Raw genomic sequence first — 18,617 nt, 5'->3', positions numbered from 1 at the left:
TCATCCCCTAATGCTTGGGCATCTGATTTGTTTCCAGTTTTTTACTGCCACAAAGGTGCTGCTCTAGATATGTATCTTAACGTCGAAGGAGCTCATCTTTTTTGTCCTTGACCTCAGGAGGAGAAGATATGCCCAAGAGTGGACTGTCTGGGCCAAAATGTATGAGGGTTTGTTTCGGGCATTCTCGTTGCTTCTTAATTCCAAATTCTTTTCCAGAATGTCTGGGTCAGTTCAAAACTTCACTGAGAGCAGACTAATGTGTTTGTCTTTGTCCAGTCCCCTCAACATTGAGTTTGCTGAGCAGGAGGTGAAACAAACCTCCCCAAGGTCTTCCTCCCCATTCTCACTAGTGATTGACACTACCAAGGTGATCTCAGGAGGGCCCACTGGGAGTGCTGTTTCCATTCTTTCCATTCCTTTCTTCTGATGCCATGAGGATGTTTCCCAGATAAGACACAGCCTTCATCTTCATAGGGGGCGGGGCTGAGCAGAGCCCTCAAAGCTCTTCAAACTGGGCCCCCTTGAAGGAGTGGCAGGCATGGTTGGTGACATATCATGTGACCTGAAAAGAACCCCAAAGTTTACCTCCGTTATTTTTAGCATTGCAATTTGATTGGCTTCTGGAGATCATTAAAGAAAACATGAAGAAATGTTCCCTGTCTCTTACGTTTGTGTGCCTGTTGTCTCTTCTTAACCCTCAGGCGCAGAATTACTTCGAGGCTTTGCAGTGGTACAACTATTCCCTGAATTTCTATCCATCTGGGCAGATGGATGCAGACTTTGCCAAACTGCAGAGGAATCGTGCTTCCTGCTACATTCATCTGAAGCAGCTGGAAAAGGTCCTTTGGTTTCTCTATTCTGGGGAGGCAGCGAACATAGGCAGTCGAGGAGGGCTGGCAAGGGGCAGTATTCTTTGTGTCTTCTTGGCAGTTGGTGACTCCAGGATACCTTGGCTATTTGACAGTTCTCCAGGCGTGGCATAGTGTGGGCTAACCCAGGCCTTCAACTTCAACTTTGTGCAAGGCTGAAGGGGTCCTTTAGAACAAGAGAAACCCGTCCAGCAGTGCATTCCTGTTTTCTTGCCGCCTCTTCCCCCCCCCCCCCCGCTTTGTTAGAACTGTTAACTAGAATGGTGGAGGGAAGAAGAGGGTCATCTCATTTCTTAATGGGTAGTCTTTTCTGCCACTCGCCACAAGCCTTGTTTGGAGTCTGTCTCAGACTAAAGGCCAACCTCTCCTGTCAAGCATGCAGTGGAAGAAAATGCTCATGTAAGAACCCTCTGGAGCTGGCTGATGCTTCTGATTTCCTAGCAATCTTTTGCCATGCTCAGGAAGTAACTTATCAGCAGGAATGCATTCTGGAAGGTAAAAGAAATGGGAGATGACCTACAACTAGAACCATTCTTGTTGCCCAGGGCAACTGGATCTTCTTCCTTGAGCCATCCTAGAACCATAAAGTGTAGAGGGTACAGCCTGTGTACCTGCAGCCAGTCAACATTGGTAAGGTACTAACTGGGTGCCGAACAAACAATTTGGGACAAATAAGCTCTAGACAAGATAAATTGGGGCTAGTCTCTGAAGGAAGGCACTATGATTAAGGGGAGGGGGGGATGAGGGCAGCCAGGTGGTTCAGGGGATAGAGCCAGGCCTGAAGTGGGTTCCAATTGGGCCTCAGACCCTTCCTAGCTATGTGACCCTGGGCAAGTCACTCAACCTCTATTGCCTAGCCCTTGGAGCCAATACACAGTATCAATTCTAAGATGGAAGGTAAAAAAGAAAATCACTCCTAGTTTCAAAATGTCAGCATCTGCTTTTTGGGGAAGTGTGACTCGAAAGCAGTGGCTTTCTAATATTTTCTGTCAGAGTTTGTTTTTTGTTTTGATGGTACATGCCATAGCCTGGAATCCTTGGCTTAACTCGAGCCATAGGCTACATGTAGAGATTTCCTCCAGGACTCTGAGTGAGAAGGGAGAGGGAGAAGGAGAGATGTTGGGGCTGGGGGTTGTTTGACTGTTGTCTTTGTATCCTTGGTACATACACAGTACTTGGATATGGTAGGTGCTTCATAAATGCTTTTTTAATTACTTGGACTCAAGAAATACAAGGAGAAAGGTCTTATTCTCCTTCTGTTCAGAAGGCAAGGAGCTCTCAGGTTTGGAACCCAGATTAAGCAGTATGACCTTGGATGAGCCACTTTCCTTTGCTGGGGCTCAGTTTCCTCTTTGTAAAATAAGATGATTTCTAAGGTTTCTTCTAGCTCTAAGCCCTTTGATCATATATAGGTCCCCAGGGCAAGAGGTAGAGAGGATTTTCGAAGCTGCCCTGAGAGGGAAGTGGCTCCCCTCTTCCAGCCCTAACAAGCCAGAGTCTTGCTTCTTTTTAGCTTTAAGCCAGGCCTTCTTTACATGCAGTTCAACAGCTTCCAAGGGCTAGACTTTCTGGATAGATCCCCAGAAATCCAGGAACTTGACCCCTCCTCCCCGCCATAGTATCTAACTGGATATCAATACGTATTTGGGTATCTGTATTTCAGTAGAATTGAGTGCTTTGGTAATCCTATGCATTTTATTTAATGCTCTTAAGCACATTATTCTGAGAAAGAGTCCTTAGACTTTACCAGACTGCCAAAGGGCTCCATGAGTCGAAAAGGTTAAGGAGCCTTTTTCTAAGCCCTAATGTGAGATAGTAGAATATTAGGAAAACATGTTTCTTGGCTTTCTCCTTGGGAAGCTCTTACAGAGATAATCCCCTTTAACTTTAGAGCTTCTCATCTATAGGATTGGAGGCTGACTTGATGAAATCCCCCAATCTGAGGTACATGAGTTCAGCAGTACATTGGCCCTCCCTGTTGGAATTACTAGGGGGGAATATACCGAATCCTAGTTGCAAAAACTTTGGGTTTGGAATCTGAGAACCTGAGTTTGTATCCTGCCTTTTCTGCTCACTCTGTGGCATCTTGGACAAGTCCTTTCTTCTTTCTGAGCCAAGAGGATGTCTGAGCTCTCTTCTGCCTTGAAAAGTTTAGGATGAATTTGACGGCACCTTGACTTTAGAGGTTGTGCTGGAAATCATAGCAGATCATCGATTGGGAGCTGGAATGGACCTTAGGAGTGTCAGGTTTATTCCCCTTTATTATATAGATGAGATAGATATAGAGATTAAATGACTTGCCTAGGGACACGCAGCAAGTAAATGTATGAGTCCAGATTTGAACTCCAGGCTTGCTGGTTCCAGTTTCAGTGCTCTGTCCACTTTACTGGGCCAGAGCAGAACATTAATTGGATTCAAGAGGCAGGTAATAACATTGGGGGATGGTTGTCCATGTGACTTGACAGTCCTGCATCATTCATTCTCTTTAGGTGTATGGGCCGCCGGTGGCTACAGATGAATGGAACTCAGCCAGGATTCGAAAGCACTGTACCTTGTTTCAGCAGCAGTCACAATATATCAGAGAGCATTTCTGTGATTTTTATATAACTCTCAGTAGACAAGCTAACATGTAACTCTGCTTGTTTTATGAGGTCCAAAAGATCTTCCCCCTTTCTACTAGGCCTGAACATGAATTGGCCATTTTGTCTAAAAGCAGCCAGCCTCTTGCTCTGGCCACTAGATGGTGATATAGCTTGTGTTTACATTGGGCAATCACATGTGGCCTTTCATGACTGGCCTGAGATGATTTTGTGCGGTTGTGGAGGACAGTGGGCAGCCATTTCCACACACTCGGGATACCAGGAGATGATGGTTCATTCCTTATCAGATGGCATAGTTATATGGTACAAATCTTAGGAGTCAAATCAACAAGTCAAATCAACAAGTAAAACAGGGATGTTTGTAGTACCTATCTTACAGGGTAGTTGGATACTACCAATCCTTGACAGGTATTGGAATGTCATTGGAAGGAACCTAAGAGGTCATCCTTTCTAACCTCCCCACTTCAAAGATGAAGAAATTAGAGGTTAGGAAGGTTATGATGTGATTTGCTCAAGACTCTCAGAGCAAATGAGTATCCATACTAAACTTCTCAGGTCAGTGTCCTTCACTTCACTGACTGACTTCCCTGATTGGACAGATATGGGAGATACAGTCCATGCCTCTATATAACAAGGAGCTTCCAATCTTAGTCTAGAGAGAGGTTTAGGTACCAGAAATAATGAGAGAAGGCCTGAAGACAATATGTGTGGAGTACAGACTCTTAAGTACTCTACAAATTCAGGGAAAGAAGAGACCATTGTAGGCAGGCAAAAGAGTGCCAGTGAATATAAAAGGGGAAACTAGCAGAAGCACATGCCCATGCCTGAGGTGGGAATGTATGAGAGATGGGAAAGTAAAGCTACTGCTGTCCAGAATGAACCGGGGAGGCAAAAGGCTTCATGACAGGAAGTAGGAGGCCTTCTCACTTCTCCGCCTTCTTAGCCTCTTGGTGACTTATGACACTGGAAGACAGTTGGCTTAAGAATTCAGACTTAATATAATTAAGTCATAGAAGGTTAATGTGGATGGAATATAGGAGAAGGAAAGAAAAGGAGGTCCTCTAGACCAGGGATGGTGAACCTTTTAGACACAGAATGCCAGGCCCTGCCCCCACTCCCCCCAACTGAACCATCATGTCATAGCCTCCACCCTCCACCCTCCACCTTACCCCACACAGGGGAAGGAGGAAGTGCTCCCATTGGGCAGAGGGGTGGATGAAGTAAGAGATGCCCTCAGTGAGTGTGGAGAAGGGGAGGGGAGTGGCTCAAGTTCTCTGCTTTCCTCCAGCTCTGCTGCCTGTGAGCCACCCACCTTTCCTTCTGTGAGTTCCTATTGGCTGCTGGGAAGAGGGTTGCGGATATGAATAAATGTCCTTAGGTACAGTGGAGAGGGGGTGGGTAGCAGCTCTGCCTGAGTCCCTCCGCCTTTCTAGTAACAAATTCGGGGGGGGGAGGTAAAGGGGGCGGCATGTGTGCCCATAGAGAATGCTCTGTGTGCCATCTTTGGCACATATGCCATAGGTTCATCATCGCTATTCTAGACTATTTGAAGTAATCTAAGTAAAAGACTTAGAATGGTGGTAGTGTAAATGTAAAGGAAGCTACTAACATACCCCTAATTGATAACAACTAGAATCTGTCTAGCTCCTACTTTGCGCCAGTCCCTTCACACCCATCTCATTTTATTTTCATAACAGCCCTAGCAGATAGATGCTGTTACTATCTCCATTTTACAGTTGAGGAAACTGAGGCAGAAATAGGTGAAGCAACTTGCCTAAAGTCATAACAGTTGGTATGTGTTTGAGGCCATGTTTGAACCTAGCTCTTCTTGACTCTGTGTCCAGTGCTCTATCCCTTGAACACCTAACTGCATAAAACAGATAGATTTCATAGAATCTTATATGTGGAAGACACTCAAAAGATCATCTGGTCCAACCTTCTATCGAATACTGGAATCCTTTCTATAATATCACTGCCCAGACTCAGTTTGATGATTTCTAGTGAATTGGAGACAGCTTTGACAAGCGTCTGTTGTGTGACTAGATGTAGACAATGGTGAGGGAAGAATCAGAGGCATTAGGATCCAATAGAAAACCCTGGTTAAGAAGTCAGGAGACCTAGTCAGAATCCTGCCTTTGCCACTCATAGACTTGAGCCAAGTCCCTCAGTTTCTCTGGGCTCCAAGTTTCTCATCTACAAAGTAAGAACATTGGACTAAATGAGCTCTGGCGTCCTCACCCCCGCCCACCTCAATCTAATATTTTGTGAGGATGACAGATCCAAGGTTCTGAATCTGGGTGGCATGAAATGCTGGCATTATTGATAGAAATAGGGCAATTGAAAAGGGAGGGAAAGTGAGATAATTCAACTGACATTGATTACTTGTTTACCATGGGCAAGATATATAAACAGACAAAAAGGAAATAATCCATACCCCTCCAGGTGAACTTGGATTTAGGAAGAGAATCATAGAATATTAGAATGAAAGAATTTGGGAAGACCATCCCTTTGATGGCCTGTGGGAAAGCAGACCCAGAGAGATTAAGTGGCTCTCCTGGGATTCAGGCCTTCTGTTTTTTCTCATTTCTTTCTGAGCTCTGCTTCAGACTCTCCTGATTTTGCCATCAGTTGCCTACACTCTGGACATCCTCCTGTGGCTCCCTTTTGCCTCTCTTTTGAGGAAAGGCCCAGGCCAACAATCCATTCTTCTCCTGATTCTGCTTCTGACTTTCTGAATTTTGACTACCTCTGACAAAGGTAGAACTGAGCACTTGAGCAAGTGCCTCTCCCCTCTTTTGACTTTTCAGCCCTCCTCATTAAAATGTCAACTCCTGGAGAACAAGGACTGGCTTTCTTTTTTCTCTATTTGTGTCCCAGTAGTTAGAAAGCTTAATAAATGCTTTTTGCCTTGACGTGGCTGGTTTCCAGCTCTATCCATTCTCTCATGGTATCTAGTCCATTTGAAGTGATGGAAGATTATTCTAGAGGGGACCATTCTGTTGGCACCTGGAAATCGTGCAGTGAAGGCTAGAGGTATAGAGAACTGAAGCCGGGGGAGGAAAGGTGGCATCTTGTATGAAGGGATGGTGGGTGAATGAGCTCCCCCGAAAGAATGAAAGGCAAAAAGCCAAAAACCAGAATCTGGGGGGATACTATTACAGAGAAAAAGGAGATGGTCAGAGAAACAAGAGGAGTCGTTAGAGAGGTAGGATGGAACAGCAGGAAGGTCCAGTATCTGAACTGAAATGAACAGAGAGGAGGAGTCACTAGCAGGTCAGCACCTACTAGTCAAGCAAAAGGATGTCTAAGAAAAGACTCTTGGACTTAGCTGGTCACGAGATTCTCAAACAAGTGTTGGGGAGCAAGAAGAAGAAGAAGAAGAGTCTGATTAGAGTATGTTCAAACTACAAAGAGAATGAATGGGGGGAGAGATGTTGGGGGAGGCCAAACGATCCAGATGTGGACCAGCCATGCCTGGCTCAGCTGAAGTCCCTGGGCCCTCTGGGCACATTGTTTTTCTTTGGCCTCTTTTGAAGTGTGATGGTCAGTTTAGTTTTTTGACTTAAAACATTTCTGTCATAGAGACTGCTCAGGGCAAGATAATATCTGCATTGGGCAACCCTCATATTTAGAGTTTACATTGAGGTATTTCTTTGAAGTTTTAATGTTATTTCCTGAGAACTCTGGGGAGCAGGGAGTATAAGGCTTGGCATCCCAAAAGAGGTTCTTGAGGGAGAGAGAGCATGTCTACAGTCCTGTGACTCTTGCCCTTGTTGGGGGGAGGTGTTGTGCCTCTCCTCTCAGTTAACCAAGAGACACAGATGCCCCAAATTGAGGTGTGACTTTGGGATTGGGGAGTACTTTGAGGTCTTTACTACCAAGAAAGTCTAACTATAGGACAAAACTAACAAGTGGAAGAATGCGCCAATGGTTTCTTTAATGGCTGTAGAAGAAGGCCGGCCAAGGCCTGAGAGGCCCGTGAAGTGGTACCGTTCGTAGCTGGGTACAGCCAGGAGGCCCTCTCCCTCTCAAGAGAGGAGGGTGCCTGGGAAATGGAGGTAGCTCAGTGATGTTGCTGAGAGAGTCCCATCAGCCCTTGAGGCTCTCTGACCTCAGCTGCAACTTTGGTAATTAACAGAACCCATGTTTCTCTTCTCAGGCCAATGCAGCTGTAAAAGAAGCTGAAAGATTTGATGCTGCCAACATTTTCACCCAGTTCATCATATTCAAGATTGCGGTCTTGAGGGACAACACTGAGGAAGGTAGGAGTCGCCGCTCCTGAGCTCGATGAGCCTAACAACTCTAGTCATGGCTGTGCTTGTGCGTGCGGGTGTTGGGCCTAGATGATATCATCACGGAAAATGTGATGCACAGCAGCACAGAGGAGAGGAGAGGAGAGGTTAACATGCAAGGCTAAGTGTCCAAATGTGTCTAAACTACGTTGTCCCCTTCCAAAACGTGCAAGGTTCTCCCTGGTGGGATCTGAGGGGGTAGCTTGGCCTTTGGTTGGCTAGAGGCTGCCTACTGTCCTAGTGGCCTTAGAAACAGGGGAAGAACAGCCAGACAAGTGCTCTGTGGAGGATGACTCCTGTTCCTCTACCAGAAGGCAAAAGAGGGGAGGAGGTATCTCTCTTGTTCCACCCCCCCACCCCCCCAACAGTAGGCTGCCACAGCATTTTCCAGTAGAGTTGCTCAGAGGAAGCAAATGGAAAGACTAACCCAGACATGGAAGGGAAGTGGTGCTTGGAGGAAATGCCACTGGACAGGCCTTGAAGTGAGGAGAATAGAGACCTTGGTTTGAATCTGTTTCTTTGTATTTCTAGTACTAAGCATGGTGCTCAACCTGGCCATTAGACTTGTGGATTGAGTCTTTGGGTAGGTGGCCTTGGCCAAGTCATTTAACTTTGTTAAACTTGAGCTTTTTCATCTGTAAAATGTAGATAAGAGCAGTGCTGTTAGGTGCTAAGTAGTGTAATGGATGGAAGACTAGACACAGAAAGACCCAAGTTTGAATCCTGCATCCAACACTCACAGTGTGACTCTGGGTGAGTCTTCGATCCCTCATCTGTAAAATGTAAAAAAAAAAAATTATCCTAGTGCTGACATGGAAAGTTCTTCGTAAACACTAAAGTTCTGTAAATGTTAGCTGCTGTTGTTAATATTATTATCATAAGAAATATGTGGAAAGGAGATGGGGAAATGTTTTGTAACTTGGTAGCTCTTGTTCTTAATGCCGTGCTTGGAATAGAATTTCCTGGCATTTAGCAAGAAGCAGGAAGAGTTCATTCAATCTCTGCTTTCCAAGGTAAGCTGAGGCCAATCCTGCTTCAGGGTTAAAATTGCTGACATGGGTGAGGCATTCTTAAGGCAAATAGCAGTTCTTTTTAAAATCATTTTTGTGAAGTTCAGGGTTTTATTGGCTACCGTATGTTGAAGAAGGCACCAGAGTTCTGATTCGCTGTCGAAAACGCCAAAACGCTTGCCTTTTCCCCATTATCTCTCTCTTCTTTCGAATGTTCAAGTCAAACAGCGTTTTACTTTGTAAACACAATACCCTATTGCTCATCATGTTTCTTTATCCCTCAGGAACCAGTGCCAGTTTTTCATGACGGAAGCGAAATTGTGCACTTTCTCAGCTTCCCTTTCCCCATCGGCTCTTTTTTTCATGATGAGATATCATATTCCAATAAAGCGAATCTGCATTTGGCTCAGTTTCAGTGTTCGACACTGCCAGCTTTTTCCTTTCCTTTCTCTCCAAGATGTGCTGATGGCTTGTGCCATCAGTGGAGAGATTGGGTCCTTCTGGTTTTCCTTTTTATTCTCAACCGAAACGCCAAACAAAGGGAACATTTCCATTTAGAGAGCAGAATCAAAAGGCCCGCCTGTGGAATTAGAAATCTCCATTTCATACCAAGTGCCTGAAAAGATGTGTGTGTGTATGTCTGTACGTATGTCCACATGGTAAATCCCGGTATTGTGAAACTGCTCTTGACTATACTTCCTTCCTGAACTTCCTTCTTCTCCTTTCTATGCATTAAAAAAAGGTCAGTGGCTCTCCTTGTGTAGGGGCATCACGATTCCCAGTCCTCCCTCTGTCGTCCCCCCACCTACATTTGAAAAGTGAGAGAATGGAAAAAAGTAAGCCCTGGACCAGATGAGCATATTGAAGTCAAAAAAATCCACGCAGTGGCCAAGTTTCTTTGGGCATGTTGAGTCCATCACTTCTGTCAGGAGGAGCCAGCAGCAGGCCTTTGGAGATGTGCTTGGCCATTGCATGGACTGGAGTTCTGAAGTCTTTCAAGGTTCTTTTTCTGTAGTGTTGCTGCTGTCTTGACTCTCCTTGTGCCAGTCTACACCAGTTTATACTTCCCACAATTCTCTTCAACCCTTTTATTCATCATTTCTTATGGTCCCCAGATCTTTCATTCTATTTGTATTACTACAGATTGGCCGTACATAGCCCAATTGACAAGCTCCCCTTTCTAGTTCTTTCCTTTCAATTCCTGCTTCAGGTTTTAGGAAATTCCAGTATTATCCTTTCTTTTAACCCCCTCAGTATCTTTCCTTATTTCCCTTCTGAGTTTGGTATATTCCTGCACCTGACTAGAGTGTGTGTGTGTGTGTGTGTGTGTGTGTGTGTGTGTGTGTGTGTGTGTGTGTACGTGTATGTGTACTTTGCCCACTGTAGATAAGAACAAGGTTCTTCTGAATAGCACGTTCTGCCCCCTTCCTACTCCTTTCTACACAAGCTAATCCCTTCTTTTACTCTCTTCAAACTCTGAGAATACAACCAGTCTAACCTGAGGGCCACGATTTTTCTGATTGAAAGCTATCAAGAGCCTTTTTGAAAACTTCCAATCTGAAGGAACGCTTGTCTTCTTCCCCCACAAGAATGATGAACATGCAGCCCCTTCTGATTGCTTCGATCTTCTGTCCAGGAGTTCTCTTGCATCTTGGGTGGTTGGATCTTTTCATCAGAAGTGTTTGAAAGCTAAAAAGGGAGCCCAAGTTCTCAGGTCTTATGTGATCTTGACTGAGGTTTCTCCATATTTGAGCTGCTTCTTTCTGGGGGCTCTCTGCTGCAGTCCTTTGTCTTGGAAGCACATTCCTTGGACTTTTCCTGTGGGAGTTCCTTTCAGAAGATGATGAGTAGATTCTTTCTATCTTCAACTTGCCCTCTAGGCCCAAGAAGCCTATGATTTCTTGAAATACGCTATAGAAGGCGACACGTTTACATACATGGCTAATGTGAGAATTTGTTTTGCCAGACTAGGTACATATGGGGAGATTTGGGGGCTTGTCTTCTTTTGTATTTGCTGAGTGAGGAAGGAGGTAGGATCTGAGACAGAGGAATAAAAAAAGTTGTCTTATGTCAGATAGTTTGGGTTTTTTCCAATCTTGGTTTTGTCCTAATATTAATTACTGATTCGTGGAATCATTGTTACTTGAAGCAACCAAGTAGTGTAGTGACTTTTTAGTGTATTAGGCCTGGCGTTAGGAAGACCCGAATTCTAATAAGGCTTCAGACACTTACTAGCTATGCAACTTCAGGCAAGTCACTTAACACTTCTCTCTGCCTCAGTTGCCTCAACTGAAAATAGGAGTGATAACTTCCAGAAGTTGTTGAGGGGATCAAATGTAAAGCACTTAATATAGGCCTGGAGCCTAGTAGGCACTTTAGTACTTATTTCCTTATTTATTCTACTCTGGTTTTTAGAAAGTTTCTTAATTGGATAAAGTTTGCTACTTTCTGTTCAAAGCTTTTTCATGTTCTAGCTATTTTCTCCAGAGCTGGGTAGTTCATTGTTTGCTTATTGCTTGCTTTATTTCTTTCTATATCTAAAAATTCATATAGTCTTTGTGGGGAAAAATCTCCCCCTTTCCCTTTTGAATCAGATATTCTGGAGTTACTTGTCCCTTTTGGAGGATCTCTGTAGGTACAATAATTTTTGATACTAGTTACTTTTGGGGGCTTTATTCATCTCTTTCCCGCTTTGTGTCATGGCCAAGCTCTGCCTGCTTTGGGGTTCCACTTTGGGGTGGGGTAAGTGGCCTGCTTGGTCTCTGTATTCTTGGGCTGGTATTGGCCCCTTCTGGATCCCTGAATTCCAGAGTGCTCAGTCTTCAGGGCTTTGGACTGGGTGCTAGGGTCTTGTGAACCTCTGCTCCTGTGCTGTCATCTAGGTCTGAACAGGGGCCCTTCTCAGGGTTTCTAAGGTTCCCACTCTGGGCTTTTTTCTGGCCCTCTGCCCCACCCCGCCTCTTGCCAATCCCAAATATGTAGTCTCTCTGGTTATGCTTGGCCGGTTCTGGCCCATTTGCCTGCTCTACTGCACTGGCTTTGTTGGTGATCTTCCTTCTGAGTTCTGGTTTGGAAGAAGACCTGGTAGCTTCCTACTGGATTTCTTGATCATTATTCAGGTTGATACAAATATCAGGTCTTGCTGCTCTAGGTAGTAGGAGCTGAGTAATCTCCCTTTGCTCAGGCAGTGCTCTTGATCAGAAGATTCCATCTGTTTATTAGCATCTCTTTCCTTTGATTTGATTCATAGAATGGCTTTTTTCTTTATAAGATCATAGATTTAGAGATAGAAGAGATCTTAGAGATAGTGAAATCCAAACCCTTCTGAGGAAACAGATAGGGTAAGTGACTTGCCCAGGACCATGCAGCTAGTAAGTGACTAAGGGTGGGCGTTAATCAGGTTTTCCCGAAGCCAAGTCCAGGGCTCTCCCCATCATTATTCCACGCTTTCTTTATAGCAATTTCAAAAAATATCATTACTCAAAATAAGAAAGCGAGGAATCAAATTTCAAACAAAACCTAAAAATCCAAGTTATCTCAAATTTGACTTTTAAAAAATGTAAACGAATAACAGTAACAAAACTTGTATTCTAGTAGCCATCAACAAAAGCCTTTGATCCAAGTGATAGTGAGTTTACATAAAAACATTAGCTCCGTGCTATTGACAATTTGTTTAAAAATGTGATTGACTTGAACAAAATGAAAACATCCTGAGTATGCAGAATAGTGAGTTGAAAAATTTGAACCCAGGTTTGGAGTTGGGTTTGGATTTCATCTCTGCTACTTAGTTGACTTCTGTCCTTGTTCAAGTCCCATCCTTCCTCTAGGTACCAGCTGCCTTGTCTGCAAAAGGAGGCTGTTGCACTAAATTACCCTTCCAGCCCTGAATCTCCTGCGCTGTTGGCTTTTTATGTCTCCTTCTGATAATTTTCTTCTTTGTATTTTTAAAATTCGATTGCTGTTGTTACCATTCTAATTTTAGGTAGTCCTGCTCAGTGTGTTGCTCTGATTCTTTTTTCATCACTCTGTATCCTATTAAATAATGATTGTAAATCATCACGCTTCACTTAAATCTTCCCATATTTCTCTGAATTCTTCATATTTTGGTTTCTTAGAACAACCCTTTTCTATTACCTTCAGGTATCAACATTTGTTCACTCATTCCTCAGTCATTGGATGTGTATTGTTTCAAATTTTTGCCTTTTCAAATAAAACTCTTCCAAATACTTGGATCTAGCTAGGCCTTTTTTCCTTTTAAGAACATTCTTAGGGTTGTTGTTATAATTTTACTAGGGGGAGCACTGGGTCAGAGGTGTGACAGCACTGTTTTTTGAAGTCTTTATACAATTTCCCTAATTCACCAGGCTGCACCAGCAGTGTAGAAGTGTGCCTGTTTCTTCAAAACCCTGCCAACGGCAAATTTAATTTTTTTTAAACCCTCACCTTCCATCTTAGAGTCAATACTATGCATTGGTTCCAAGGCAGAAGGCGTGGTAAGGGTCAGGCAATGGGGCTTAGTGACTTGCCCAAGGTCACAAAGCTAGGAAGTGTCTGAGGTCAAATTTGGACCCAGGACTTCCCATTTTGGGGCCTTGTTCTCAATTCACTGAGCAACCTAGCTGCCTCCAAATTTGCTTGTTTTTAATGATCTTTGCCAACTTGAGGAGTGTACCATAGCACTTCAGAATTGTTTTAATATGCATTTTTTTCAGATAATTGAAATGCTTTACTAATTTTTCAAGTGGCTATTGACTGTTTTCTTTGGAAAATTTGATTGATATCCTTTAGCCATTTATCCACTGAGATATAGTTCTCTCTTTAAATTGATCTCCATTGCTTAGGGATTTTGGATGTCATATTTTATCAGGTTATGGTAAAGATTTTTTTCTTTCATTTTAATTTTCATTCTAAATTAAATTAACTAATTACATTAAAATATTTTATTTTATTTACAACTCTCATTTTATGAGGGGGTGTCCCTCAGCTGAACAAATTGTGGTATGTGATGGTGATGGAATACTCTTGTGCTATAAGGAATAAGGAAGGATGAACAGGACGATTTCAGAAAGAGCTGGAGAGACCTAAATGTGTTGATGCAGAGTGAGAGGAGCAGAACCAGGAGAACATTGTACATAGAGATGGATACACTGTGGCACAATCGAATGTAATGGACTTCTCTACTAGCAGCAATGCAATGATCCAGGACAATTGAGAGGGACCTTGGAGAAAGAACACTATCCACATTCAGACGAAGAATTGTGGGAGAGGAAACCCAGAAGAAAAACACAAGATTTATTACTTGTTTATATGGGTACTGGATTTGGGGTTTGGGTTTTAAAAGATTATTACAAAATGGATAATATGGAAATAGGCATTGAATGATAATACATGTATAACCCAGTGGAAGTGCTTGTCAGCTCTGGGAAGGGAGAAGGAGAGAACACAGGTCATGTAACCATGGAAAAATATTTTTAAAAACCTCATTTTATCTAATCAAACCCCTCTGCCAAATACTAAAGTCCTGGCGTAAAGGAGGGCAGCAAAAAATATTGACAGGAGTAAAAAATAAGAGGCCAAAGGCTTGTAGATTGTACAGAAGCCTCACATCTATGTATGAACATTTTTCTTCCAGAAAAGAATCAGGAGGTGCTAGACAGGATAAAGATCAAAGAAATCAATTACATTTTTAACAGAAAGGAAACAACTCCAGACTGGTGTGGGAATAATTGCCTAGTCAACTGTCTGTGTGGAGTTGGACCGACCACCAATTTCTTTGAGTCAATGTGTAAAGGAACACAAAAGCACAAGGGAGATTCATTTCAAAATTGAGGTAGCTCTATCCTGACCTATTTTAACAGGTTATAGAGAACCCTCAAATGGGAAATGGATATGGACATAGACTATAATCACTTCCCAAAGATGTTGTCTAATGAGAGACCACAGGAACCTAGAAAATGCTGCAGCCAAGCAGAGAGATGACTGCCAAGCACAGCACAGGTGTAGAGGATGACGGGAGGCTTTGAATGATATTGCCTCATAAAATAATGATTTAAAGAAAGTTTGGGGCGAAACTTGGCAAAGTTAGCTGGGTGTGGTGGAAAGAGCAGCTGCTCTCTCATGAGAAGACCTGGCTTCAGTTTCTGCCTTTGGTGTGCAATCTCTGTGTGACCTTGGCAAGCCATGTAACCTCCCTGAGCCTCAGTTTCCTCATCTGTTTGGACTAGATGGCCTTTGAGGTTCTGCCCTTCTGATTTTAGGGTCATGTCACCCCCGAAACATTTGTGGATGAAACTAAAGGAGAGAAGCAAATAGTTGACAAAACAGAAAAGACATCACGATTTCTGTACTAGGAGACTGAAGTGGGTTTTACTATCGAGGATACAATAGTAACCTGACACTAATTTTAACCTTCTAGTCCTTTACATGCTACCCAAGAAAATGGAAATGGGCAAACCAACTGGATTAGAAGAGGTCCATGCTGGAGGCAACACAATTTTGAGGGGTTTGATTCTAAAAATATCCAACAGAAGGGAAGTTACCAAAAGCATAGGTAGAAAACCTCAGGCATTATGGCTGCTTAAGAAAGGCAACTGAGAAAAAATATCAATAATTACAGACTAGTATCCCTTCTTCCCCATCTGGGCAAAATACTTCAGAGATTTCTCACCTGCAGAGAGGAGGCTATACTTGATAAAATGAGAACAGTCAGGACTTTGCAAACAATAGTCTTTAAAGACTATAAATGTCTTTGTTCTCACCTAATTTACTGGAAGGTTTCAAGACTGCTCATCTCCTTTGGTATCTACGTGCCACCCAGCTCTCACCTGTGGCTCCCGGAAGTTGCAGCATGTATCATGGCCACAACCCAGGAAAAGCATCTTGGCAGATGGGTTAAAACTGGATTGGAAGTAACTGACAGCGTTTAAGCCTCTTGGTGACCCAGGGGGATGCCTACCCCAAAATTGTGAAGCCTTTTTCCAGTGCAAGAGTGATTCATAATCACTCCAGGCAATAGATTTGTGAAGAACTGAATGAATGAGTAATGCCTGTTTTCCAAGCTGTCACATGCAGTTGGATGGGACAACCCAAAGGGCTAACTCACTGATACACCTATGTTGGACGATATGAGCTGGCCTTTGGGAAGGAAATTAATTGAGGGGTGAGTGGGTGGGTTGTTTTTTAAAAACCACCTCAAACTCCTCTCGGAAACAAAGACTCCTCTTTTGAACAGTATTGAGCTAGGGAATGTGAACCTCTGAAGAACTGGAGTGGTGGATCACTTAAAGAATGAGGAAAAAGCACAGGACAGCCGTGAGCATGCTCCAACATATTGCAAACAAGACTTTTACACAGGAAAAGTAGCATAAACTCAGCCGGTGAAGTAGCTAGAACCAGGGATGGACATAACTGTCAACCCTCATACTGCATTATAACGATGGGTGGGTGCACCTCCATAGGGAATTTGTAGTAGGACATGGAATTTATCATTTCTTTTCTCCAGTTACATGTAGACACAATTTTTGACAATTGTTTTCTGACATTTTAGGGTTCAGAGGAGGCAAATAGTCTGATATAGCTTATACCACGACTTCCATGCAGCACATAATTTCTATTTTGCTCATGTCAGGATAGAAGCACCACCACACATACAATTAAAATCTCATGAAGGAAATATGGTGGCAGATGGTGTGCTTTCATCTACCCTCAGACTACAACAGTTCCTTCTTTGGCTGTGGATAGTTTTTCCATTGTGAGTGCCTTGTGGTTATTCTGGAGACATGCTTAGCTGGGTAATAGTCATATAATAGTTTTCTTACTATATACATTGTCCTCTTGGTTCTGCTCACTTCACTTTGTATCACTTCATATAAGTCTTCCAGGGTTCTCTGAAGTCATATTTTACTTCATTCCTTACGGTGCAATACTATTCCATTACAACTTGCTCATCCGTTCCTCAAGTGATGGCCACCCCCTCAGTTTCCAGTTCTTTACCACTACAAAAAGAACTGCTAAACATATTTTAGTACAGATATGTCCTTTTCCCTTATCTCTGTTCTCTTTGGGATATAGATCCAGTAGTGGTATTGCTAGGTCAAAGGGCATGCATAGTTTTGTGGCCCTTTCAGTCTGGTTCCATACTGCCCTCTAGAATGATTGTATCAATTCATAGTTCCACCAACAATGTATTAGTGTCTCCATTTTCCCACATCCCCACCAACATTGATCATTTTCCTGTTTTTGGCTGGGTTAGTCAATCTGGTAGATGTGAGACGGTGCTTCAGAATTGTTTTGATCTGCATTTCTCTGATCAGTAGTTATTTGGCACACCTTTCGATATGACTAAGGACAGTTTTAATTTCTTCCTCTGAGAACTGCCTGTTCATATCCTTTGACCATTTTTAGATTGAGGAATGCTTATCTTATTCTTATTCTAATATTCTTATCAGTTTGACTCAATCCTCTGTATTTTTGAGAAGTGAGGATTTTGTCAGAGATGCTATAATTTTCATCTCATATTTATTGTTTGCCTTCTAATCTTGGTGACATTGGTTCTATTTACTTTTAATGTAATCAAAATTATCTATTTCATTTTTTTGTAACATACTCTGCCTTATTTGGTCATGAATTCTTCTCTTATCCATAAGTCTGACAGGTAAACTTTTCCACATTCCCCTAATTTGCTTATGTTATCACCCTTTATTTCTAAGATCAAGTACCCATTTTGACTTTATCCTAGTGTATGGTGTGAGATTTTAATCTATGCCTAGTTTCTGCCATACTGCTTTCCAGTTTTCCCAGCAGTTTTTTTTTGCCATAAAGTGTGTTCGTTCCCCAAAAGCTTACATTAACTTCCAAGTGTTGATGACCATTGATGATTCCATTGTCTGTTCCATTGGTCTGGCACTGCAATAATTTAGATAGGATTGTCATTTTTCTTAGATTGGCTCAGCCCATCTATGAGGAATACTGTTTTTCCTATGGTTAGGCCAGATTTTATTTGCGTGAAGAGCGTTTTGTGATTGTGTCCATATAGTTGTTGGGTTTGTTTTGGTAGGTGCACCCCCTGGTATTTTATATTGTCTCAAATTATTCTGAGTGGAATTTTCCTTTTCTAGCTCAAGCTATTGGGATAGGCTGATGATTTACAGGGGTGTTTATTTTTTTGTCTTGTGAGCTTGCTGAAGCTTAGTTATTACTTTTATTTGTTTTTTGGTTGATTCTCTAAGTATAACATCATATCATCTGCAAAGAATGATAAATGTATTTCTTCATTGCCTATTTCTAGTTCTTCTCTTTCTGCTCTTATTGTTATAGTTAGAATTTCTAGTATGATAGTAAATAATAGAGCTGATCGTGGGCATCCTTGTTTCACTCGTGATCTTATTGGGAAGGCTTCAAGTTTATCCCATTGCAGATGATGTTTGCTGAGGGTTTTAGATATATACTGGTTATCACTTTAAGGGAGGTATGGAATTTATAATTTTAAAAAGTAGCACTAGTTGAAAATTGTTCCAGTCATTTTTCTAATTTATTACCTTGGGATCTGTTTCCCAGAATGAAATTATTGTGAATATAAATCTGCATGTTCATGTTTCCTCAAATACCCATACCTCCTTGTTCCTCAACTCCTGTAACCTACTTCTGCACTCTACCTCATTTACCCACAGGGATGGTCACACCCTGCTCTTGCCATTGCCTACAAGAATTCCATTGCCATGTGTATAGTTGGAAATTCTTGAAACCCTAAAAGCTACATTACCCCAAATTCCTTTCTGTGTTACCTATAATCCATTTCCCTTTTCCTGCTTCTTTGCATTTACGTGATTGTATTTAAGTTTGCTGTGA

General features: G+C 42.5%; 1 protein-coding gene across 5 annotated transcripts in view; it reads left to right on the top strand.

The window, feature by feature from the left end:
• Nucleotides 1-18,617, top strand: part of TEX11 (testis expressed 11) — a 212,543-nt gene that overhangs the window by 161,033 nt on the left and 32,893 nt on the right. For all 5 annotated transcript variants that reach the window (XM_056809469.1, XM_056809470.1, XM_056809471.1 and 2 more), the window contains 2 exons: nt 702-839; nt 7,629-7,731. In XM_056809469.1, the coding sequence (XP_056665447.1) occupies nt 702-839; nt 7,629-7,731 (241 nt within the window). The remainder of the gene's footprint in view (nt 1-701; nt 840-7,628; nt 7,732-18,617) is intronic.

This window comes from Monodelphis domestica, chromosome X, assembly GCF_027887165.1.
Source record: "Monodelphis domestica isolate mMonDom1 chromosome X, mMonDom1.pri, whole genome shotgun sequence".
Classification (NCBI taxonomy): Eukaryota; Metazoa; Chordata; class Mammalia; order Didelphimorphia; family Didelphidae; genus Monodelphis; species Monodelphis domestica.
This window is presented reverse-complemented; position numbering and strand designations above follow the sequence as displayed.